This window comes from Merops nubicus, unplaced genomic scaffold (genome assembly GCF_000691845.1).
Source record: "Merops nubicus isolate BGI_N331 unplaced genomic scaffold, ASM69184v1 scaffold22718, whole genome shotgun sequence".
Classification (NCBI taxonomy): Eukaryota; Metazoa; Chordata; class Aves; order Coraciiformes; family Meropidae; genus Merops; species Merops nubicus.
Window position 1 is genome coordinate 18625 of NW_008625404.1, and position 20841 is coordinate 39465.

General features: G+C 36.0%; 1 protein-coding gene across 1 annotated transcript; it reads right to left on the reverse strand.

Annotated features, from left to right (window-relative positions):
- Nucleotides 1-552: 552 nt before the first annotated feature.
- Nucleotides 553-17011, reverse strand: LOC103778101 (homeobox protein MOX-2-like). Its single transcript, XM_008945672.1, has 3 exons — nucleotides 16915-17011; nucleotides 13602-13774; nucleotides 553-777 (listed from the first exon to the last, which is right to left on the reverse strand). The coding sequence occupies exons 1-3, from the start codon at nucleotides 17009-17011 to the stop codon at nucleotides 553-555; spliced, it is 495 nt and encodes a 164-aa protein (XP_008943920.1).
- Nucleotides 17012-20841: the final 3830 nt, after the last annotated feature.

Below are 20841 nucleotides of genomic sequence, written 5' to 3' on the forward strand. Positions count from 1 at the left end.
TGTATTGTATGCCTTTGGAAAAACAAAACAAAAATAAAGAGACAAAAAGCTGTTTATTGTCATGAGTGACTATTGCCATCAGCTAATATGAATGCATTGCTAAAATTAGTGAAGACAGGAAAATGCTGTAAAGTAAATATATACAGAGTTAAAATACATTTCTTATCCACTAGATAGTGATTTTGTGGCACTGTGGTTTTCAGAATATAACATCTGTTGAGAGCAACATAATTTTCAGTGCAAGCTAAAGCAAAACTACCTGCCCGCTGTCATAAACATGACAAACAAATCTGGAATGTTCAAAATAAGGTTGTCTTCCACTTCTCCACTCTTGAGGCACCTTTAAGACATGGCACTTACTGTAAACCATCTAAAAATCAAGAAAAGCAGACACAATAAGCCTGAATTTTCCATAACAACTTTTTAAAATCACTTACATAAGTGATTTTAAAGCATCACTTTTAAAGTCACTTGCATACGTAAACGATGCCTGTGTAAGGCGTGCCAGCAAAGCATCTTTCCTGAGAACGGAGCTGGGACAATCTCTGTGTATCATAAGTGCGCATGCTCCGAGCTGTGGTCGCTGTCATGGCTGTCGTCGTTCACTAGCGAGTCCCCCGTGTGCTGGAGACCAGCTGCACTGATGCCAGAGAGCTCAGAGGGGAGCAGCGTGCCCTTTTTCACATTCACCAGTTCCTTCTCCCGGGCTGCTGCCCCTTGCTGGCCCCCTTTTACCCGCTTCCACTTCATTCGTCTGTTCTGGAACCAAACTTTTACCTTGGCAAAAGAAATACAAAAGAAGGAAATAAAGACAGGGTCATTGAAGGTAATAAGGATCTTAATGTGCACCATACCGCCTTTCTGCCTGTATGGTAAAAAACACATCAAGCCTTCTCCGAGGAGCAGGCTTTGGGTAGGACATGAACCTGAGGACGGAAGGATGACGACTACAAAGGAGGAAAAGGGGTTATCGCAAGAAGGCAATGAGGCTATCTGCAGTGGATAGCTCCACAGGAAGACCTTGGAGCCCTTTAGAAAACATAAAAAAGGTCACATACTGTTAAAAATGTATCAGTGCCATTTCACAGGCAGAGAAACAGAGGCAAAATGGTTCCCATCAAGGGACTGTGCAGAAAAACCTACCTTTCATGTAATAAGAGAGGTTCCTGCTGGCAGGAACCCATAGTGCTGCCCTTCATTGCTTTTAGTGCGTTTAATTACCCTTCAATGGAGGGCAACTACCTTGGAAAGGAACTTGCACTGCAAAATTTGCGTTGTTTTCTGCCTGCTTGCTTCTGTAAACTGGTGGTCAGTTTACAGAAAAAAGCTCGTCTATTTTTTTACTTTCTGAAGTGTCTGAAAGAGCATTTCTTTCCATCAGAACTTGCGTCTTCCCTATCTATTTCACAGATGTATTTAAATGATTCTGGTTGACTAATCCTTGATTCTACTACATATAGCAATAGATCCTGAAGAATTTTTTTCAGAAAAATAAATACCCCTGAAGCCAGAGAGCAAGGCATTTATAAGTTTGAGTCAAAATCAGCAACTAATTTCAGAAGAGAATGGAAAAGAAAGTCATAGTATGAAAGATTAAAAACGTATCTGGGTTTAAGTCACATTAAACCCTAAGATTTTGCTCCAGCTGAAACTCATTTCCCCACCTCCCCTTCTCTGTATAGAAATATATGGAAGGGAAGTAAACCTAAATTATTTGCACAGTTCTAAAGTACCGGCACTGCAAACCACAAGGAATTTTTTTTTTCAATAGCCAAAAGGAAAAAAAAAAAAAAAAAAGGATGTGCATAGCATCTGTCAAATATATTACACCAGATTAAAGGCTGACTTGAAATCATCTTAAAATACTGTTTCTGAAACAGTATGAATAGAAGACTATTGGGTTTGATCAATTTAAAGTTGCAAAAAAAAAAAAAAAACAACTTATGCCTGTTTGTCTGTGCAGCTCTTCACATGAAGGTTCCACAGAAAAATAAACAATGTCTGCAACTTTTCGCTTGGAAAGAAAGCAAAAAATCTTGCAATGCTGTTGTATCCTCTGCTGTGTTCAGCAGAATGTGTTTTAGAGTTTTAAAAGAAACAGCAAGGAACAAGCACAGCAGGACATATTGTACAACATGAGTAATAGAGCCACAAAAATGCTGTTTTGCTGAATCTGTCTTACACATCCAGGAAACATCACACTGTTTAACCTTTGCTATGACCTTGAATTTTACATTAAATTTTTACTACAATTGAACTGATACTTAACATCACTATCTGTGTCTATGTGTGTGGAAAGGAAGAGAGGTCTATTTATTTTTTTTTATACTCATATTCCTGTTAAAGCCAAATGAGCTGTTAAAGCAAACCACTTGGGAACAGAGCAAAATGATTCCAGGTTAGTTAAAAGCCTCAAAAGCACAGCACACCCTTTCCTTTTGTCAACTCATCAGAGCCAAAGAATCTGGCTTGTAAAGTGAAATGAGTGTAAAGGGGAAGGTATTTATTACTGGCTGCTGTGATGTTGGGAAATGTCATACTTGGGTCAGGTATCAGAGGTGTCCATCTTCTAAAGGGTACAGCATTACTACAGTGTTAGCAGCTTTCTGGGGGAAGTTAAGATGTTATTTTGTTTATTTTTTGGTTTTAAAACAAAGAAGTTTTTCTTGCAAAAGACAATAACCTACTGGTGTCAGACAGTGCAGTAGATGCAACTACAGTCATAATCTAAAGATCAAAACCAACACTCTTTTAATTTAATCTAGCATCACAGAACATTATCACTCTTCTTCTGAAGAAAAGCCCAAGAGAATTTTATTCAGTACAAACAAACAAACAAAAAAACAGGACTAGAGTGATATTTAAATGATCTAAGCAATTCTCCAGATATTTTTATGTCCTTGAACATTCACAGAATAAGCTACAGCATTGAAAGCCTACAACAAAATAATAATAATGCATACAAGAAGTAGTTTCAAGATAAACGGCGAAGAATTTGAAGCCAAAATTTCAATGCACAGCCTGGGCTCAACCCAATTACTGGAACAGTAGAGATCCCAGCAAACCACCTTCTGCGTGCATCCATTTCATTTTTGTATACTTGAGAAACTGAAGTTAATATTCCTGTAGTCATTGTCAGAAATGGTTCTGTCTGGGACAGACATGAGCAGGATTATAACTGCCTTGCTCCTGATGCAGGTGCTCATTTCTCTTCTCTCACAGACAGACCTAAACTGTCACATCTGCTACCCCTGACATTTTCTAAATTTTTTTTTTTCACTCAAATACAAGAAATTATTCTTTGTTGTTGTTGTTGTTGTTGTTTTCCATTTTTCTTGCAATATTTTGTCACTGCTGCTTTTTATAACTCAGGTCGCTTCACAAAAACACAGTTGAGAGCAGTCTCTCTGCTTGAGCATTAAACCCAGGAGATGCAATTAGCACCAGCTTGCAGGTACTGAGTAGCCACGTACAGGCCGGGGAGAACCTCTTCATTCTGATCACCGGTCCTCAGACTGGCTCTTTCAACCATGCCCTGAGATGCTGCCACCAGGGGTGACTCTAAGTAAGTCACTTGATATTACTTGATAGAAATCAATTAAAGGATGATGACTTCACTTTTCAAGAACAAGTACAAGATACATTTATCAAATCCTCAAAGACTCCAGCATGCAGCACTGTATCTGCACACAACGCACTGGGTGGGAAGCAGAGCACTGACTGAAAGGCAGGCTGAAAGGACTCCAGCTACCTTTGCAGGCACTCTTTTGAGTGTAGAAGAATAACCCTTTAGGGTTTTGGGTTTTTTATTAATGACTTCAAATAATTTGCATCTGATTTACGTAAGAGACTATCAAACAAGAAAATTGTTTGGTGTGACAATTAATTTCAAAAGCTAGAAATCAATTATAATGAAGTTTATCACTGAAAATATTATGAATTTATTTTGATGTAATTTGCTGCATTAATATACAGCAGATATGCAAGACTTTTAGACAATGGAATAGATTAGGGTTTTTTTTAATATATATGTAAATATATTTCTTTATGTCCTCTTATGAAGCACTGAAATTCACTTTTGATCTGATAGAAAATACACTAATATCAATGAGAGTTTTTCTGTAGAGTTCAATAGACTCTAGATGAAGACTTTAATGCTTATGTGCTAATATGAGACAGGTCCTTCACTTGTTATTTCCTCTAGAGATCAAATTCAGATATTGGAATTCTGAACTTCCTTTGGAGCTGAAGAGTCAATTATGGAGGATATAGTTGTTACTGATATGTGATCCATCTATATTTTAGTAATGGGAAGGAAGTGAAGCAAACTTTGTGTGAAGTACTTCAGGGTGTTAGTTTATCTAGATTCATGGAAAACTGTGCTTTTAAAATTCACAGATCATATGAAAACTACAGGTGTCTCACAAAGCTTGCATTAGGGGAAAAGAACTACCTTGAGAAACAAAAAGGGGAGAGGAGAAAAAAAGAGGAGAGAGAATGAAAGAGAGAGAAAGAGCAAGAGTGAGAGAAAGAAATGACTGAAAAATAATGGAAAAAATAGAATAAAAATAAATGAGAGAGAAAATGCCCTTACTGAAGTGAACCTGAAAAACTTGATTTTTTTTTTCCAGTGGAAGAACTAGCTTGTGCCATTTACAACTTTTGCAAAAAAAAATAAAAAATAAAATAAAATAAAAAAATCCTTTTAAAGTAGTTTAAAGATCTGCTGTGACAAAGTTGATGCCATAGGTTTTATGAGCCTTTCTATGCTTTCAATCTAAATTATCTCCAGAAGGGGCTGAGAGTGCTCACCACCTCCCAGAATCAGGTTCTGATTGCCTATTATTTATTAAAAAGTACTCCATCTTCTCCACCCTCTGACTAGCACAACTCAACTTTATAGAGCGAGCATATGTATGTATGGAAAACAAAGGAAGTGGAGGGAAAAGAACTATATTAAAGATGATGGTAGCATTAACAGCTGTTTCTAAATCAGCACTTAGGAGCCAGTCTATTGAACACATCTGCTTACTGGCACGAAAGCACAGTTTCTTTTCCCTTAGTCAACAAGTTGCTCAGCATCTGCATCTCCACATCTGATGATTAGGCTGTTACTTAAGATAGGAGTAAATGATTTCACATTGCACATCTCCTGATGTACGAGACAAATGTTTTTGCTATGACCAATTTATTTTAAGATCTACTCTGTAGGAATCTTAGGAGCAGATTCAAAATGAGGAGGTTGACATTATTAGTGTCTACATTACTAAAGTAATCATTATATACTTATAATACATAGGTCCATAGTAGGCTTAAGGGCCACTTTGTGTGCTATCTTGCATGTGTATCTTTAATACAATTTCATGATGTTGGCACCAACATATCATTTTGGTTCCAAATTAGTATATCACCTAAACTTGTGATTTAATATTCCTTCTTCAGAAGGGCACTTCAGTCACATTAACTTTAAGAATAACTGGCTTGTTCTATGCTCTGTAGAATGCAGATGCTTCCTTTTGACATGTGATTTTAGAATTTCATACTTACCGAGAAGAGCTAAACAGATACCTTCTACAATCAGTATTTCTTAACAAAGACATTATTTTCCAAAAAATTAAAGCATGACTAAATTCAAAATACCTTAGTTGCCCTGTCTGCTATCTGTCTTCTTTTAAGAAAAAAAAATACATTTCTCCTTCAAAAAGCTCTTTTCTGAAATGAAAGATTCCTTCCTAAAATCAGGGTTTTTTTATTCCTGGATTTAATGGCATGAGTCTCAAACAAGATTAAAATTTGAGGTCTTGCAAGCCTTAAAACTTATAAACAAGAATGCTGTGACAGCTGAAACTTTTATTTTGCTATAAGGGATGCATACTTCTTATTATGACTTTTTGTAGTCAATATCCTAAATTTCATGTTTTATTATACCTCAGTGATGTGTCAGGAAAAACAAATCACAAAGCCTTTTATATATTCTGCCCCTAGTGGTTGCCTTTTTTTTTCTTAAGCTGTCATTTTACTTTCCTCTAATGCAGACAAATATATGGCTAACAAAAAATAACTCTGATTTTTCAAAATTAGAAAAATTGAAAAGTTTACTTCTTAACTTTCTTTGGCTCTGAAAACATTCTTGTTATTTTCAGATAGTACACATCATATTGCCAAGCTTTAAAGAAAGCCAAACTCCTGAATTTTACAGAAATCATTGGTGTTATACGGCTGAAACTTAACTTTTTTTGTATGTATAGAAATATTTTTCATGATAGCTTATGGGAATGTTAATGTAGAAAAGTTGCCCTGTTCTAGGCTATGAATAAATATAAGGGTTGGAAGGATCAAATCTATTATTTAAAAATATTTACTAATATGGTATTCGGAGATACCAGTTCACTTCAGTAACTAAAGAAAACATGAGATTTTAAATAGCTCAGCTGGATTTCAGTCATCCTTGACACATAAGAGAGTAAGTTAAGGTAGTTTTATTCAATTAAACTTAATTTTCTTCCCTATATGACTTAAAGGAAATCCAATTTCTGTTTAAAAAAAAAACAAAAACGGAACCAAAAATCTCTTAAAAACCTTAACTACATTTTGAGCTTTAAACCAGCTTAAATAAAATAGTAAATGTTTCAGTTTTTGCAAAATAGGACCAAAATACAACTACTGGGGAAAATTTATTTTTTTTTTTTTTTTTGGAAATTAATAAGTGGTATCAGAACCTTCTGATTAAAATTGCTGAAGTCACCTGCTCAGTGAGATAAAGCAATGTGCTCAATGTTACGTTACAGGTCTTTGCTCTGAATGTGCCCAAGTACTTTGCAGTGGCTGTTGAGAACAAGAGGAGGTTTTGGCAGGTGCACAAAGGACAGCTGGAGCTTTTGGCACCCAGGAAGGTGTAGGAGTGAGTTCTGGTGTTTTGTTACATAAAAGTCATTTGAGGTTTGGGGACTGCTTAGGTGATACATTCTCCTTTCTACCTCCCACGTTTGGACGGGTGGAATAGACATTATGTTGCATTTGAGAGCTGCCACAAGAGTATTTCATTCCAGTTTCAGAAGTCTTTGAAAGCACTCAGTTTAGCTCCCTTTACTCTGTACAAAAAACCTGCCACTTTCTCCACCAGTGATCTTCAAAATTAATTTAATGATCAAACAGTTAACCCTTCCTGTTCAAAAATCTCTCTTCGCTAGGTTTTAGGGCTAACATACCTTAAGGAGAATGGGACACACTGTTTCAGGTTTTTTCCTCCTACTCATTTGTTATACATAATGTAAGGGAGTAATTTTTTTTATCAAATTAATCTTTTTTTTTGCCCAGAGGCAAAGAAACACAGTCCTTGAGGCTGCTGCTAGAAAGCACTCTGCCTTATTTTCCTATAATAAATCTTCTTAGAACGTACCTTCATTTTCTTTTTGCATATGTAGAAATCTACAAAAGAAAGACAAGGTGGAAAACTATTTTTGGGGGACGATCCCCTTTAGCTAAACTTTGCCTCTTCTTTATATAGGCATTTCCCTGCTACTCTACTCACAGATAGAACTTTTTACGTAATGAGAAAAAAATTTTAACATGAATCATTCTGCATCTGTTTTGCACAGTTCAACAAAGTGTGAAAGTTAAAACATGCTGGGTAATCAAGACTGGCTTTTTAACTGAGTATGTTGGTGCTTTATTTCTGCTACTACTTTAGTATGAGGAAAGGCAAATGTCAAGAAATGGGACTCAGCAAAAAGTAACTGCTGACTATGGGTCCATGGCAATCGTCCAGGACTGTATGGCTATGGAAGTCATCTGCTGCCCAAGAAAGAAGCACCCTCATTTATATTCATTTATACTAGTTCCACAGTTCATGACTTCAAATCTGGAGGGGCTTTTTTTTTCCTTTCAAAACAAGCCAATCCCAAGTCTTTTAATGGTAAACCAGCCTCAAAATCAACATCCAGTTTTAAAGGTAGTAAGCCTCAAGAAACTGCAGCTGTTTTCAGTAATGCCTGCCTTAAGGAGAAGAAACTAGTGAAACCAGAAAGATTCTACATTTTTCAATGCCCTGCATAAAAAAAAAAAAAAAAAAAACCAAAAAAAAAAACAAACCAACAACCAACCAAAAGAAACCAAAAAAACCCAAACAACAACAAAACAAACAAACAAACAAACAAACAAAAACAAAAAAAACCACCACACCACACCACACAAAGTCCTTTATTTCACATGTTCATTTGTACTTCCTCCAATACCATTTTTTCCTCACTGACTTCTTCCGGGTTTTAAACCGCTCATAAATTACAAACCTAAAAAGCTTCTATCTCTTTAAACAGGTGACAGAAGAAGCCATGTTCTTCTCTAGTTGTGTCTAAGAAAGGGTAGGGATAGAGGACAGCAGAGCACTACTCACTTTGTAAAAGCAGCTTTATGGCCAGCTAATATTTCTGTCTATATTGCATATGCTGCTTGGCACAGACAAAGGCTTCCCCCCACCCAGAACCTCACAGGGTTTCTCTGCAGGTGTAGGGTCTATTCTCAACGAAGAGCTTGAGGCCCTTGGGTCTTTGCACATGGGATTGCTTGTTCAAATTCACTCAGTACTGAAAAAATAAATATGCTGGTTGAAGATTTGCCATGTACATTTTTAAAAAGAATTGTTGTATAAATCAAAATTATACATGAGTTATAATTAAGTTTGCCAGGAGCATTCTTTCCTAAGAAAGAACAAACTGAGTTAGCACAGTAACTCTTAGTGCTGGTATGTATATTGCTCAAGACAAATATAAAAGTATTAGTGAGTTATTTTATTAAGAGTGTTACTTTAAATAAAACAAACAATCCAAAGGATTTCAAGCCACACAGGCTCATTATTACAGTGTGTACAGAGAGTGCTTAACACATGGAAGCTTGGAATGAGCAGCTGCCTTTCAAAGATGATATGACAGCACAATAAATCAGATAGATAGGGTCAAGATTGTCATATCAATCCATTGCTTGATTTTGTTTGAGAGTATAAAGGTGAATCATTTCAATACTTAATCTTAGAAATTTAGCTTCCAAAAGTAGGAAAGTAGTCATACTGTGTGATGCATGAAGACGCATTTACTCTTCCAGAGGTGGTTCAGAACAAACACCTAACCTAGCAACATTGAACTCCCTGGTTTTTCACCCAGATGACTAAGGGGAGCTACTCTTACTTTACCAGTCTAAAAAATGCAATCATTAGCCTCCCCTGAGCTCTGCAATGCTGAAAAGGATTTTAATGAAGCCACTTGTGATGAGGGATTGAGGTAACTTGGTCTAGAGGAAACTCTTCTAATGGAAAACATTTACTATTTTTATAGTCATAACAATGCAATGCTACATTGTGGGTATGGTCCTATATCAATATTGTCCAAATGTATTTAAATAACAATGCTGCTTACTTTTTTTTCCTGTTAGAAAAAGGCATTAGAAATCTTCTTCCATTGTCAGTCATCCCATCTTGGTACACCATTCACAGAAGCCAAACAGGTGCAAAACCATACTTCATTTTAACAAAATTCTGCCCTTTGTCTCTGCAAAAATCAATGGCTTTAGGCCTTTTACAAATGATTGCTGGCTGCTTGGCGGGTATTGGAAATTAAAGATAAGAAGAAAAAAACCCATTGCCATCAGCAGAATTTAGTATGTCTGGGTGGGATTTTCCATTTGTGTTGGCAAACAGAAGCACTACATATTTGACTGTTTATTCCGGTAACCCTAGCTAGCCTGCAGAACTGCAACATTACTCTTTTGATTAGCTCCATGCAAAAAGATCTTGTGAGGTGGAAAGATCTCCTACTCTTTCTATATTTGGCAGGGCCAACTCCATAAAAATGTCCATTTTGCCACGCCTCTGATACCCCACTGCAGCTGCTTCCTGTCCTCATCCCACAGTGAGATATTAAAAAGTTTGCATGGAACCTTCTCCAAGTTTATCTGGATGTACAAAAAAAAAGCCAAGAATGCACCTGTCAAGGTTACAAATATCTAGGGAGCTAAGATAGTTCTTAGTATAACTGGCTCTTCAAAATCTAATGGAGGCCTGCCAGCTGAAAAGTATTAACTGCTGGCTAAGCAGGGATTGTGAGTGCACTGTATAAAAGATAGAGCAGGAATTATATGTACCTATGCTGCTGGAATTCCTACAATAGAGCCATCCTATCACCAGATGTGCTTATAATGCTCTCAAAGTGCTTTCTTCATATCTAGGAAATTGAGGCACTTATTTCATCCTCCTGTCTTGTAACTCAGCTTTCCTTTTTAAGGAGTGATAGGATTAATTCCTCCTCTTGATCCATATGTTGTGATGTTTCGGTTTGTTTTTTTCCCATTATTATTATTATTGAGAAATGGCCTTCCATGAGTCATTTATGTTTGAACTGATCTTCTAAGCTGTTTCAAAAGACAAATGGAGCCATAATTTGATAACTGTAGAAAACTTTAATACCCTTACACAGTTTTTAAAATATGGTCAGGCATATGTTTTTTTCTACAGCTTCTTTAAATGCCAGAAGGGTAATTATGAAGTGTTACTTGGTCAGTACCTCTTTTAAGCTGTGGCATATGGTTAAAATTATCACTACAGTCAAGATGAAGACAGAGCTTTCTTAAGATAATAGGCTATGTGATTTATTTCACATTTTGGGAAATAACAGAAAGATGTAAATTTACAGTGACCCAACAATACCTTCCCCAGGTTAGTTTATTGTTCTTCTGCCCTCTGAATAATATAGTGCTCATCATTTTTTAAAGCATAGTAAGAACAGTTATGTTAAACAATACATTCCATCAAGGACAGCCCTGCTTTCAAACCTGTTTTCTGAACAGATAGTTTAGTACACCCAATACTCACTGCAAGCTTTTGTCACTGCATTATCTGAAGCACGTTTTAATTTTCTGTGTGCAAATTCAATGTTTCATGAGAGATCAAGAGATTTTCCAACACAAATAGGTCTGTAGCCTATACTATACAATGTTATCACTTCTGTGTTTGCTTATTTCAAACAAAGAATCTTCTGTGTATCAGGTACAATTTTCTTCAATGCAGCCTTCAGAGGGAAATTAGTAAAGGAGACTGTTCCAGAGAAAACAATTTCCTAGGCATGCTTCCTCACGGGAGAGTGTTTTATTGGAATTCCATCAACATATTTTAATTCAGTCATAATAATTTTAGGCAAAGGACTGTATTAACTGTATCTGCTTAACATAGCTATTGAATATGATTTCTGCTGTTGGGTTAGCTAGTGAAAGTAAGTAATTAATGCAAGTAGTAAGAAAAACAAATAAGTGCTGTTATACCACTCAAGAATAATCATTCTGCTAATGATGGAAAGACACTTAACTGGAAAAAAAAGAAATAGTATCACACCAGATTCACCCTGGAGTATTTTTCTTCAAGTCACTGAAATAATGCTGATGTAAAAAATTATACAAGAAGCATCAAGCCTTTTGATTTACCACATTCAGCTCCTGAAGTCTACCATATACCATAGAAACCCACACCCAGTTCCATGATTATTTACACCATTTTTCCATTAATGCAATGTATTTGTTTTTTAAAAATTGTCATTTCTAATTGACAACATTAGAAGTGACATCATTACTTGGCTTAGTATGATACAGAAACTGAAAAATATGTCCAGAATTTTCTCTCAATTTCTTCTTGTTTTTAATTAACAATAGAGTTTTTCTTCTTTTCTTCTTTTTTTTTTTTTTTTTTTTTTTTATATCTAAACAATTTTTTTGTGGCAAGATTCAGAACTGGACTCAAAGCTAAAAATCTTAATGCTTTCCATTTCAAAGCAAGGGTGAAAGTGCCTTCCTTTAAGAAGGAAGACAGGAAGGAAGGCAGAGAAGCAGGAAGAAAGGAAGGGAGTTATCTCTAGCAGCTCAGTTGTCATTCTGTAATGACCTAGGGAAGCAGAGAAGACTTAGATTACATAATTAGATAGATTAATTATAATTCTATAGAAATTATCACAATTATCAGCAGAAAGCTTAGAACCAATATTATGTGACATGAATGAAGAATTTATTGGAGAGAATAGTTAAGTCCCCAGGCCAAATTCACCATTATTAAGTATAGGGATATGTCTTCTGAATTCAGCTGACTGATTCCCATCAAATTGGCCAGGAGCTATTTTTAAAAATTTATTTATTGTTGCTCAGTTCCACACTGACTCTACCTTTGTTGCTGAAACATGAATTCATTCCTCCTCCCTTTACCTGTCAAAGTCAGGCGTGGAAGTTCATATAATTGTCTCAGCTTACCTTCCTCAGTGGAAACAGGCAAAATTTTGTCAATTGTTTGATACAAAATGGGGTTCTTTACAAATATACCAAATATATCTAAGTAAAATTACCCCAGTGCAAAAGTTCTTGGCAAACTGTTCAAGTCAAACAAGAAAAATTACTAGATGCTTCTTGACAAGCTGGAAGCAACAACCATTCTCTAGAAGCCTTCTAAGAAAAAAAACTTTCATTTGTTTATGTAAAGCAAATGTATGTTCATATGTATAGAAAAGGCTAGATTTTTCACTGAGAAGTTTACGTAAGTAGACTACATAGACTACATAGTAGCAGGTCTCAAAAAAAAATCAAGAAAATTGCAAAACTTCTCATATTAGAGTTCACAAATCATGGTGCTAGTTTCGTGCCTTCCTTTGAGTATATTATCATCTCACTGATTTTATCTAAAACAATCCCTGAATCTCATGTTGATTCATGAAGAAAGGATGAGTGCCTGTGAGTGGGCAAAAAGCTTTCAATTTTAATGATAAAACTAAGTAATACTTCATCAGATTTGGTGTGCTTCAGTCCAGTGTTCTGAACGTCTTTAAGACACGTTTTTGAAATGTGTGTGTTGATGTAATTGTTATTTGAAATGTGACTTGACTATCTATTTAGTGTGTTGGGATGAGATCCTGAAGCACTTCAGTTCATGCTTAACATTAATATTTCCATTAGAATTTAACGTGACAACATGCATGATGAAACTTGAGCACATGCAGAAGTGTTCCCTGGACCATGGTTTGGTGAGCAGGAAACCAGTAACAGTGATAAGAAATTCCATTGTCTCCTCTGCTTTCACTGTGCAGGGTAAGATGAAGTGGTTATAAATGCCTGTATTTCAATTTTGCTGGTGTTTCCATTCTTGCTGCCATCTGGAAACAGGATGTTCAGAAACTGCACAAATGGCAACTGCATATATACTTGATAGACTAAACCAAGACACTCATATTTGTTGCATACAGGCAAATGAACTGCTTGTGCATGCACTATTTGGGACCTACCAGTTCTTCAGCCACATCAGTGTCTACAGGTTAGAATAGATGTGCATCATTTTAACAGACAGATTAGTTGTGCTTTTATCTTCCATCTCTGCCTACTAAATGAAGCTAATCTGTAGCTGGTAGATATAAAAATAGAAAATATTTCTGTAGCAGGGAGATAATATATGAAAATCATTTTGCTACAAACATTAAGTCTGATAGATCAACACATCTATTAGTAACAAATGAGCTCTACTGTGAGGAGCTACTAACCACTGGCAAATCTTGGGCAAGCATTTAAAGTCCAATATTTTGCATTAGTACCTGTCTTTCAGTGAGGTCAAGGTTTACTGCTATCTCGTATCGCCTCAGCCTGGTCAAATAGTTATGATGAGCAAATTCTGCTTCTAGCTCTCTGATTTGCTCCTTGGTGAAAGCTGTTCGTTCCTTCCTGGGTTTACTGTTGACCTCTGACTTGTAGTTCCCTTCTTGGGAATCTAGAAAAAAAAAAAAAAGAAGTGATGACAAGTGCACAGCTAAATAGAAAACGCGCCCAAAGTTACATTCTTCACACTTACTTCTTTCAAAAACTCACCATTGCTTTCATACCTATGGATTCTTTGCTGTAAATCAGGAAAGCAGCAGTAATTCCGACACATGAGCTGCTGCTTCCATTCACACACATCAAACTTTAGCTTAAAACCTTGCAGTGTTTCATTTCCTTATAATTCTCTGCAGAATTTCTGTGAAGTTTCAACTCCTTACCACTTCTGGGTAATCCAACTCAGTGCATCCAACCAGTACAGCCTGTGTATCATTTGACTAATGTGTGTCTTAATGAGAGTAAATAAAGTACCTTAATGAGTAAACACTTCAAGAATATCTCTGTCCTGTAATTTCACTAATACATTAAGGCAAAGCTCTATATTAAAAGAGTACACTTTTAAGATTAAATCCAATTATACTTGCAGGGAAAGGCAACAGAAAAAGCATAAAAAAATTCAACACAAATGAAAAAGAAATCAGTGAGCATATCCCGTGTGATAACGTCATCTCTTCCTATTCATGTCATGGTGCAGGTGAGGGAGGTTATGCCACAGCTGGTATTAATACAGAAAATTTGCTACCACTACAGTTCACCACCTAAGGAACACTTCAGCCACAGTCAGAGGAGCTTTGCTGAAAGTTTCATTATTACCCTCCTGATTCCTCTTACTCTGAGGAACAGGTACATTTGGTCCTGAGCCAAACTATACAACTCTGTGACAGTCATTCTGTGGCTGTCATTGAAGTCTGTTTAAATAAATGAAAAGAGATTAAACTCTTAAAAAACAAACAAACAAACAAACAAAAAAAAACCACTACAAACACACACGAACAATGACAAAACCAAAACAAACCACAAACCAACAGAGAATGTGAGAGTGGGAATAAAAAAAAATCTCAGACATTTATAAGTTTGGGTATGATACAACACCTATAAATCCAAAATTAGCAGGAGATCAGTAGGAGTATCATTAGTCAAATTCTGGCCTCATAAGCCATCTTAAAAATGTCACAGATAAATTCACACTTCAGCTGCCGATGTAAATAGAAACCTTCATCAACATCCAAATGAGCAAACCTGCAAGAAATCATTCCCTAGGACTCTGTGTCAGATCAATCATCAACATGCCTGAAACTGTCCAACTGGCCAGTAAGTCTGGTTTCAAAACTATGGTCAACTATCTACATTTTATAAAGGTATAAAAATATTTTCACTTTTTGTCAGTTACTCTGTTGTTTGGAAGGAAACTTTTATTTTAATGAGAACTGTTGATGCTTGACTGAGTGCTACAGTCATTCTTTTAAAATGTTTAAAGCTAAAGGCTTCCAGTCACCAAAACTCTTTAACTTCTGCTGACATGACACAGAATGCACACAGTGTACTGCTGGTTGTACGACTGATACTCACCGAAGTTGTTGAGTGGGTCTGGGAGCTGTTCAGCCACAGGTGGAGCAGGGTTTTCCTAGGCTAGGGCTCCATTAGGTGGCATACACATTGACTACAGTGTGGAGCCAAGGTCTATTATCCAAACTCAACATAGAACCTGAAAGACTGATCAAAACCACCATAAACCTAGAAGTTCATATTTCTTCCTTCACACTAGTTGGCAAACAAGAGTCACTATAACATCTCTCTGCATTTTTCCATCACAGGAACAGGCACATTGCTTTTCTTCCTTGGAATTTGCTTGTCTGCTACCTCAAATATTGTGTAGATGACCTGAACTTAAATGCTTAAATCCCCATATCAGCATTCCAAAGAATCACTGAAGAGGCCTAAATAATTTTGCTTATTATTCAGACCTAACCATTCTTATACTATCAGACAGGCATTCCATGCACATTTGAAAGTAGGTGGGTATAGACACTCCTTATCTGCAGTACAACACAGAAATATATTTTGTGCAGTGCATTGCTAAAGTCCTCTTAACTATCTTGGGTAAAGCTGTGCCTGTATGAGGTCATGTGCCAAGACATCTTCCCGTGTCAGTACTTATTGTAAGAAAGATCCATGGCTCACTGGTTTCCTTAAAGTGATTTTTTTTTAAAGTAATGCACCTATAGATGACACAGATACCATATTTAAAATAAAATACTAGAAATGAAGATATAAGCCTGGAAAAGCAGCAGGAAGTGGGGTCAAGGGTGTAAAAGCTTGGTAGCTTTTGCTGTCATGAGTGGTCAAAGGGACAGATTTCAGGAGTATCCATCCAAATGCCTCTCTGGAGGATACTGATCTCTGTGATTGATTGAGGGTAGAACACAAGTAATTTTTCTGCAAGCAAAAATGTATGGCCAGTAAAACCATAAGGAGACAAGTCATTGTTCAGGTTAATACTCATAGTTCTGGGTTCCCAATTTACAAATGTGGTTAGCATCTAAATTCCAGGTTCCTGAGATACTGATGTACGGAAAGGGAAATGTAACTGCGTGAGTAGCATTTGTCCTTCATCTTTGCCAGCAGAGAATTCAGCACTGCTAGCAATGTTAGCCCACACAGATCCTGTGTGAATATTAGCATGCTTGGACAACTGGTTATATAGATATTTCTGCTATTGCTGGATTCTACCTCTGAGTCAATTTTGGATTGTAAGTGCCTGGCAGCCACAGTTTTGTCAGCTGTGTGATCTCATCAGCAGACTGACACAGTGGAAAAGATTCCAATTTTTATTTATTTGTTGTGAATGTCATTGAATACATTTATAAAAGTCACGATACTCTGAAAAAAACTGTGTGATATATTCAAATATTGCTGAAAGCAAAAGCTGGAGAACTACACAGAAACCTGAGACAGGCACACAGAAAGCTGACTCCCTCTCAGTACAGAGGTTCATGCAGCAGGACAACTGTAACACTAGGAAACCTGCTTCAGCAAAGATCTGGTCAGAAAGACAAGATTATTTTGCTTAATGCATTTGAGATTTTGAAGATTTAACTATAAATAGACTTAGATGGAATGACAGTTAGGTGAACACCAGTTACAAACTCTTCAAATCATCTGACTTCCTGCAGTGTTGCTGTGGTTCATGTACTGGTTACCTTTCATTTTGCATTAAAATCATGCTATTGTAATATTAATTAGAAATGTTACCTCCATAAATTTTTGTTTCCAAAGTGGTAAGTCTGTCTAGGTTTTCTGATTGCTTCTTTTTGACAGGCTCTGTAAAGCCAGGACCGGGTGCTCCCATCTCTTTCTGACCTTCAAGTCTCTATCACCCGACTGGCGTCTCTTTGGTGGAAAATGGGTGGGAGACTTGGAAAAGATTTTTGGCAGAATTCATGTCAGCCTACATCTGGTTTGCAGCTGTTGCAACTAAGACAAGAAAAAGTCCATGCAACCTTAGTTTTCTTCTACTGCCTACATCTTATGCCAAATGGTAGGTGTAGAGGCAGAGAAGAAAGCTTAGGAGGATCTAAGTTACACTCCTTGCCTCTCAAAAGGCACATGTCAAATATATACAGATGGTACAAACCACTTGATGAAAAATACAGCAATCTATATTGTCTGTCTTCCATCTTCTCCCAGACTAATTCTGGCACACTCTCAGAAGATGTAGCCTACATGCAGGTATTAGTACCTTATCAGTCTCTCTTTTGCAAACCATTGTTCTTTGGATGTCAAGTAATGTCAACACTTAAACACTGCTTTGAGGTTTGTAGGTCATACCTCTTTCTCAGAACTGTTTTTATCAGCTTTCAAAAATTCCAGGCAGCATCTTTAATATCTCATGTTAGGCAAGAATGCTTTTCACTGATGTAGAAACTGTCGTTTGGAAAGATATTCTATGATTCTATGATATTCAAAATTATAAATGACTGTGCTACAGATCATTTGGAGGCTTAGGTTTTTCCCAAGTTTAACAATAGCTCATTAAAAATAAAAAATCGTTATTAAGCACACTGTTCCCCACCCTGAAATGTTACTTTTACTTCACTCTAAGGAAAGTGTTAGATTGCTGTTAATCCCAACGTTTGTATTGTCCTGCCAGAATTCATATTTCCTTCTCTCTACATTGAGAGATGAACCATACCAAGAAAACACAGATTCTAACTCCTATGATTATATTAATACAAAAAATGTTGTGGGTTTTTTTTTTTGTTTTTTTTTTGTTTTTTTTTTTTTTTTTCTTTTTTGGTTATTGTTTTGGTTGTGGTTTTTTTTTGTGTTTGCTTTTGATCCATACTTAGGGGAAAAAAAAATAGGCTGCTCACAGAATATGGAAAAGAAACCGGTCAGAAGATTTAATTTTACAATTTAAAACAAAGATCTGCTGCTAACTGGCTAGGGTCAGAGTCACAGGCAAAATGTGCAAGAAGCACCTACTAATTTTTCTTGGATTAGTTCAACAGCTAATACACCTTCATTTCTCAGGTGGAAGTGAACTTTCAGGTAATACCTGCAATGTAAGATCCCAGACAAGAACTTTAAAAAATAAGTCAGATTGGTAGTGCTCTATCAGCAGTTGCAAATAGTTTTCAGATCCTGAGAGTGACCAGTGACAACAATCTCTAATAATCTGTGACAGAAAGACCCTTGGGATTTCCTCCCAAGAACTGTTATTCAATATCCAGGTTTTCAACTTTGACTTAGATCTTTCAACACTTACTACAAAAGCTCCTATGATGTCCATATTCATTGCAGGGGAGTTGGACTAGATTATCTTTAAAGGTCCCTCCCAATGCACACTGTTCTACGATTCTATGAACAACCTGCTTCTAAACTTATTTCACTACAAATTTATAGTGAGGTTGGATAAATTAAATGTTTTGAAATACATACCTTCCTATAAAAGATGTTCAAGTGTTTGCAGAGAACAACTACCACATGGTTATTTACTTTAAAATGAAGCACTTTTATGTAAAGTAATCAATGTGAAAAGCTTGTTACTTTACTAGCTTACTGTTGCATGAAAGAATATGTCTTTCAAACTTAATTCCTCCACATTTGTTTAAGTCACTAATAAGTGAACAAAAACCTTAGGGCTTCTAAACATCAATAGTACACAACAATGATACATGATTCAACGCAAAAAGCCCTTTTACATCAAGATATTAGCAATATCAACAGCAATATCCAACTAGCAATATTAGCAATAAAACACACATATGAAGAAAATAAGCAACTTTGTGCTATTACAGTGACAAAGGGATATTATGAAGAACAACTTTATTTTTTAATGGTCACAAGTACACACTAGTATACAGCTGAACTGCCTAGTTTGTTTGTTTCTTATATTTATAGATAATTATATTTTCTGACAAAATGAAGTAGTTCACTGAGACAAACAAGGAGCTGGCATAAAGGTCTCTATAAGATTCCTATATAATTGCCAACAACTACATGCAAAAACAAGATTTACCCAGAAATAGTCTCTTACAAACATTTTTTACATTTAATAGAGAATACTGTGCAGTTTTTCCATTTTTTTTTCTGTTTTCATATATAAACTTATCCTGTGTCTAAAACATTGCCCACTTTGCAGTATCCTAATTTAAATACTTATGCTACTTACTATACTCCTATACTTATTCCTACTCTTTCTTACTATTTTGAGTATAATCTTTGTACCAAAAAAGGTAAATCCAGGGCTATACAAAACTACACAACTATGCTTACTTTGGTGCACCTACTCTTGCTGGCATCAAATGAGACTATGCAAGCCAAAGCTGCATGCTTAACCTATTTTTATTTCATATTTTTACTTCTTTTTAAAGTAATTTAAATAATATTCTTAGAAAATTTTCCACAGTTAAAAGTACAGTTCTGAATCACTGAACATATCCAATCTGAGTGCTTCTTTTGAGAATGTCATTAGAAGTATTTCTGGAGCAGCAATTCACTAAATTTACTTAGAGAATCCTTTCTGAAAATTGGAATAAACAGCATTATCATTTCTGTAATTCACAACTCTGCACATGCATATGGGCAAAGCTGCACAGTAGCACAACACCAATATTACACGAATCCTTCTTTTCACTCTAATGAAAGAAATTATTTTTTTTTAGCATTGTTGACTTGATGCTTTCTAACCAAGTCTATGACTATTTACAGTTTAAAACAGCTTCATATCCACTCCCAAAAAAAATTGTTAACTGGCACAGCAAAACCTGTGGGTATTCAGAAACACACTATATGCTATACTAAATCATTACCTACTAGTTGTTGCTGCCAACTTTACTTTTGTTAATGTCACCTGAAAGCACAAGTCTAGGAAATATACTGAAGTATCAGAAACACTGATACATATCACTGTGATAGCTAATGCTTCAGATTCCTGAAGATTCCTATGCTAGAAAAGACACTTTTTTTGCCAGGTCACTTGATCCATCTAAGTATATAGCTTGTACATGTCAGTTCTTCAAATCACACAAATATAGAAGACAACATATGAATTCTCTCATGTGAATAATTACACTAGTTAGTAGGACTTCATGTGGAAGATGCTACTCTCAGTCCCCATAGTTACAGCTCACATTAGTAGAGATGACTTGAAAGACACTTCAAGAAACACTTTAAAATTTGTCTAAAAAGTCTACACAGAATTTCCCTTAAAGAAACCTCACAGGCTGCATTTTAATAGGACTTTATCCAGTGGGACTTCCAATTCCCATTTGGAGTTCTGGAGGTACATCTCTTACACGCAGCATCAGATAACATACATAAGATGACTATTGGCCTATTTGCCAAACCATTTAAATTTGTTTTCATGTAGAATAATTTCATTAGATGAACATGAAAGCTGCCAGCATCATCTTTTTCCTGTCTGAGGAAAAGAAAAAAAAAAAAAAATACAAAAAAACAGAAAACCATAAAACTAAAATACTTTACTGTCACAGAATGCACTATAGATGTTTTCATACTTTCTGCCAGTAAGATTTTTTAGGAGATGCTTTATCACCTGTATACATAGGTTTGCCTCTGTCATATATAGTTCAGGTTGCTCTACTTTATATGGCATAAAATAGTAAATATTTAGCTTAAGACAAAAACAGAGCAAGCAAAAACAAAGATAAGGCT

What these genes read in the sequence shown, in the direction of transcription:
- LOC103778101 (XM_008945672.1), bottom strand. Translation starts at nt 17,011, where the DNA reads ATGGGAGCACCCGGTCCTGGCTTTACAGAGCCTGTCAAAAAGAAGCAA. An exon ending in GGAAACAAAAATTTATGGAG is followed by an intron (nt 13,775 to 16,914) that starts GTAACATTTCTA and finishes TTTTTTTTCTAG; the next exon opens with ATTCCCAAGAAGGGAACTAC. An exon ending in TTGACCTCACTGAAAGACAG is followed by an intron (nt 778 to 13,601) that starts GTACTAATGCAA and finishes TCTTTTGCCAAG; the next exon opens with GTAAAAGTTTGGTTCCAGAA.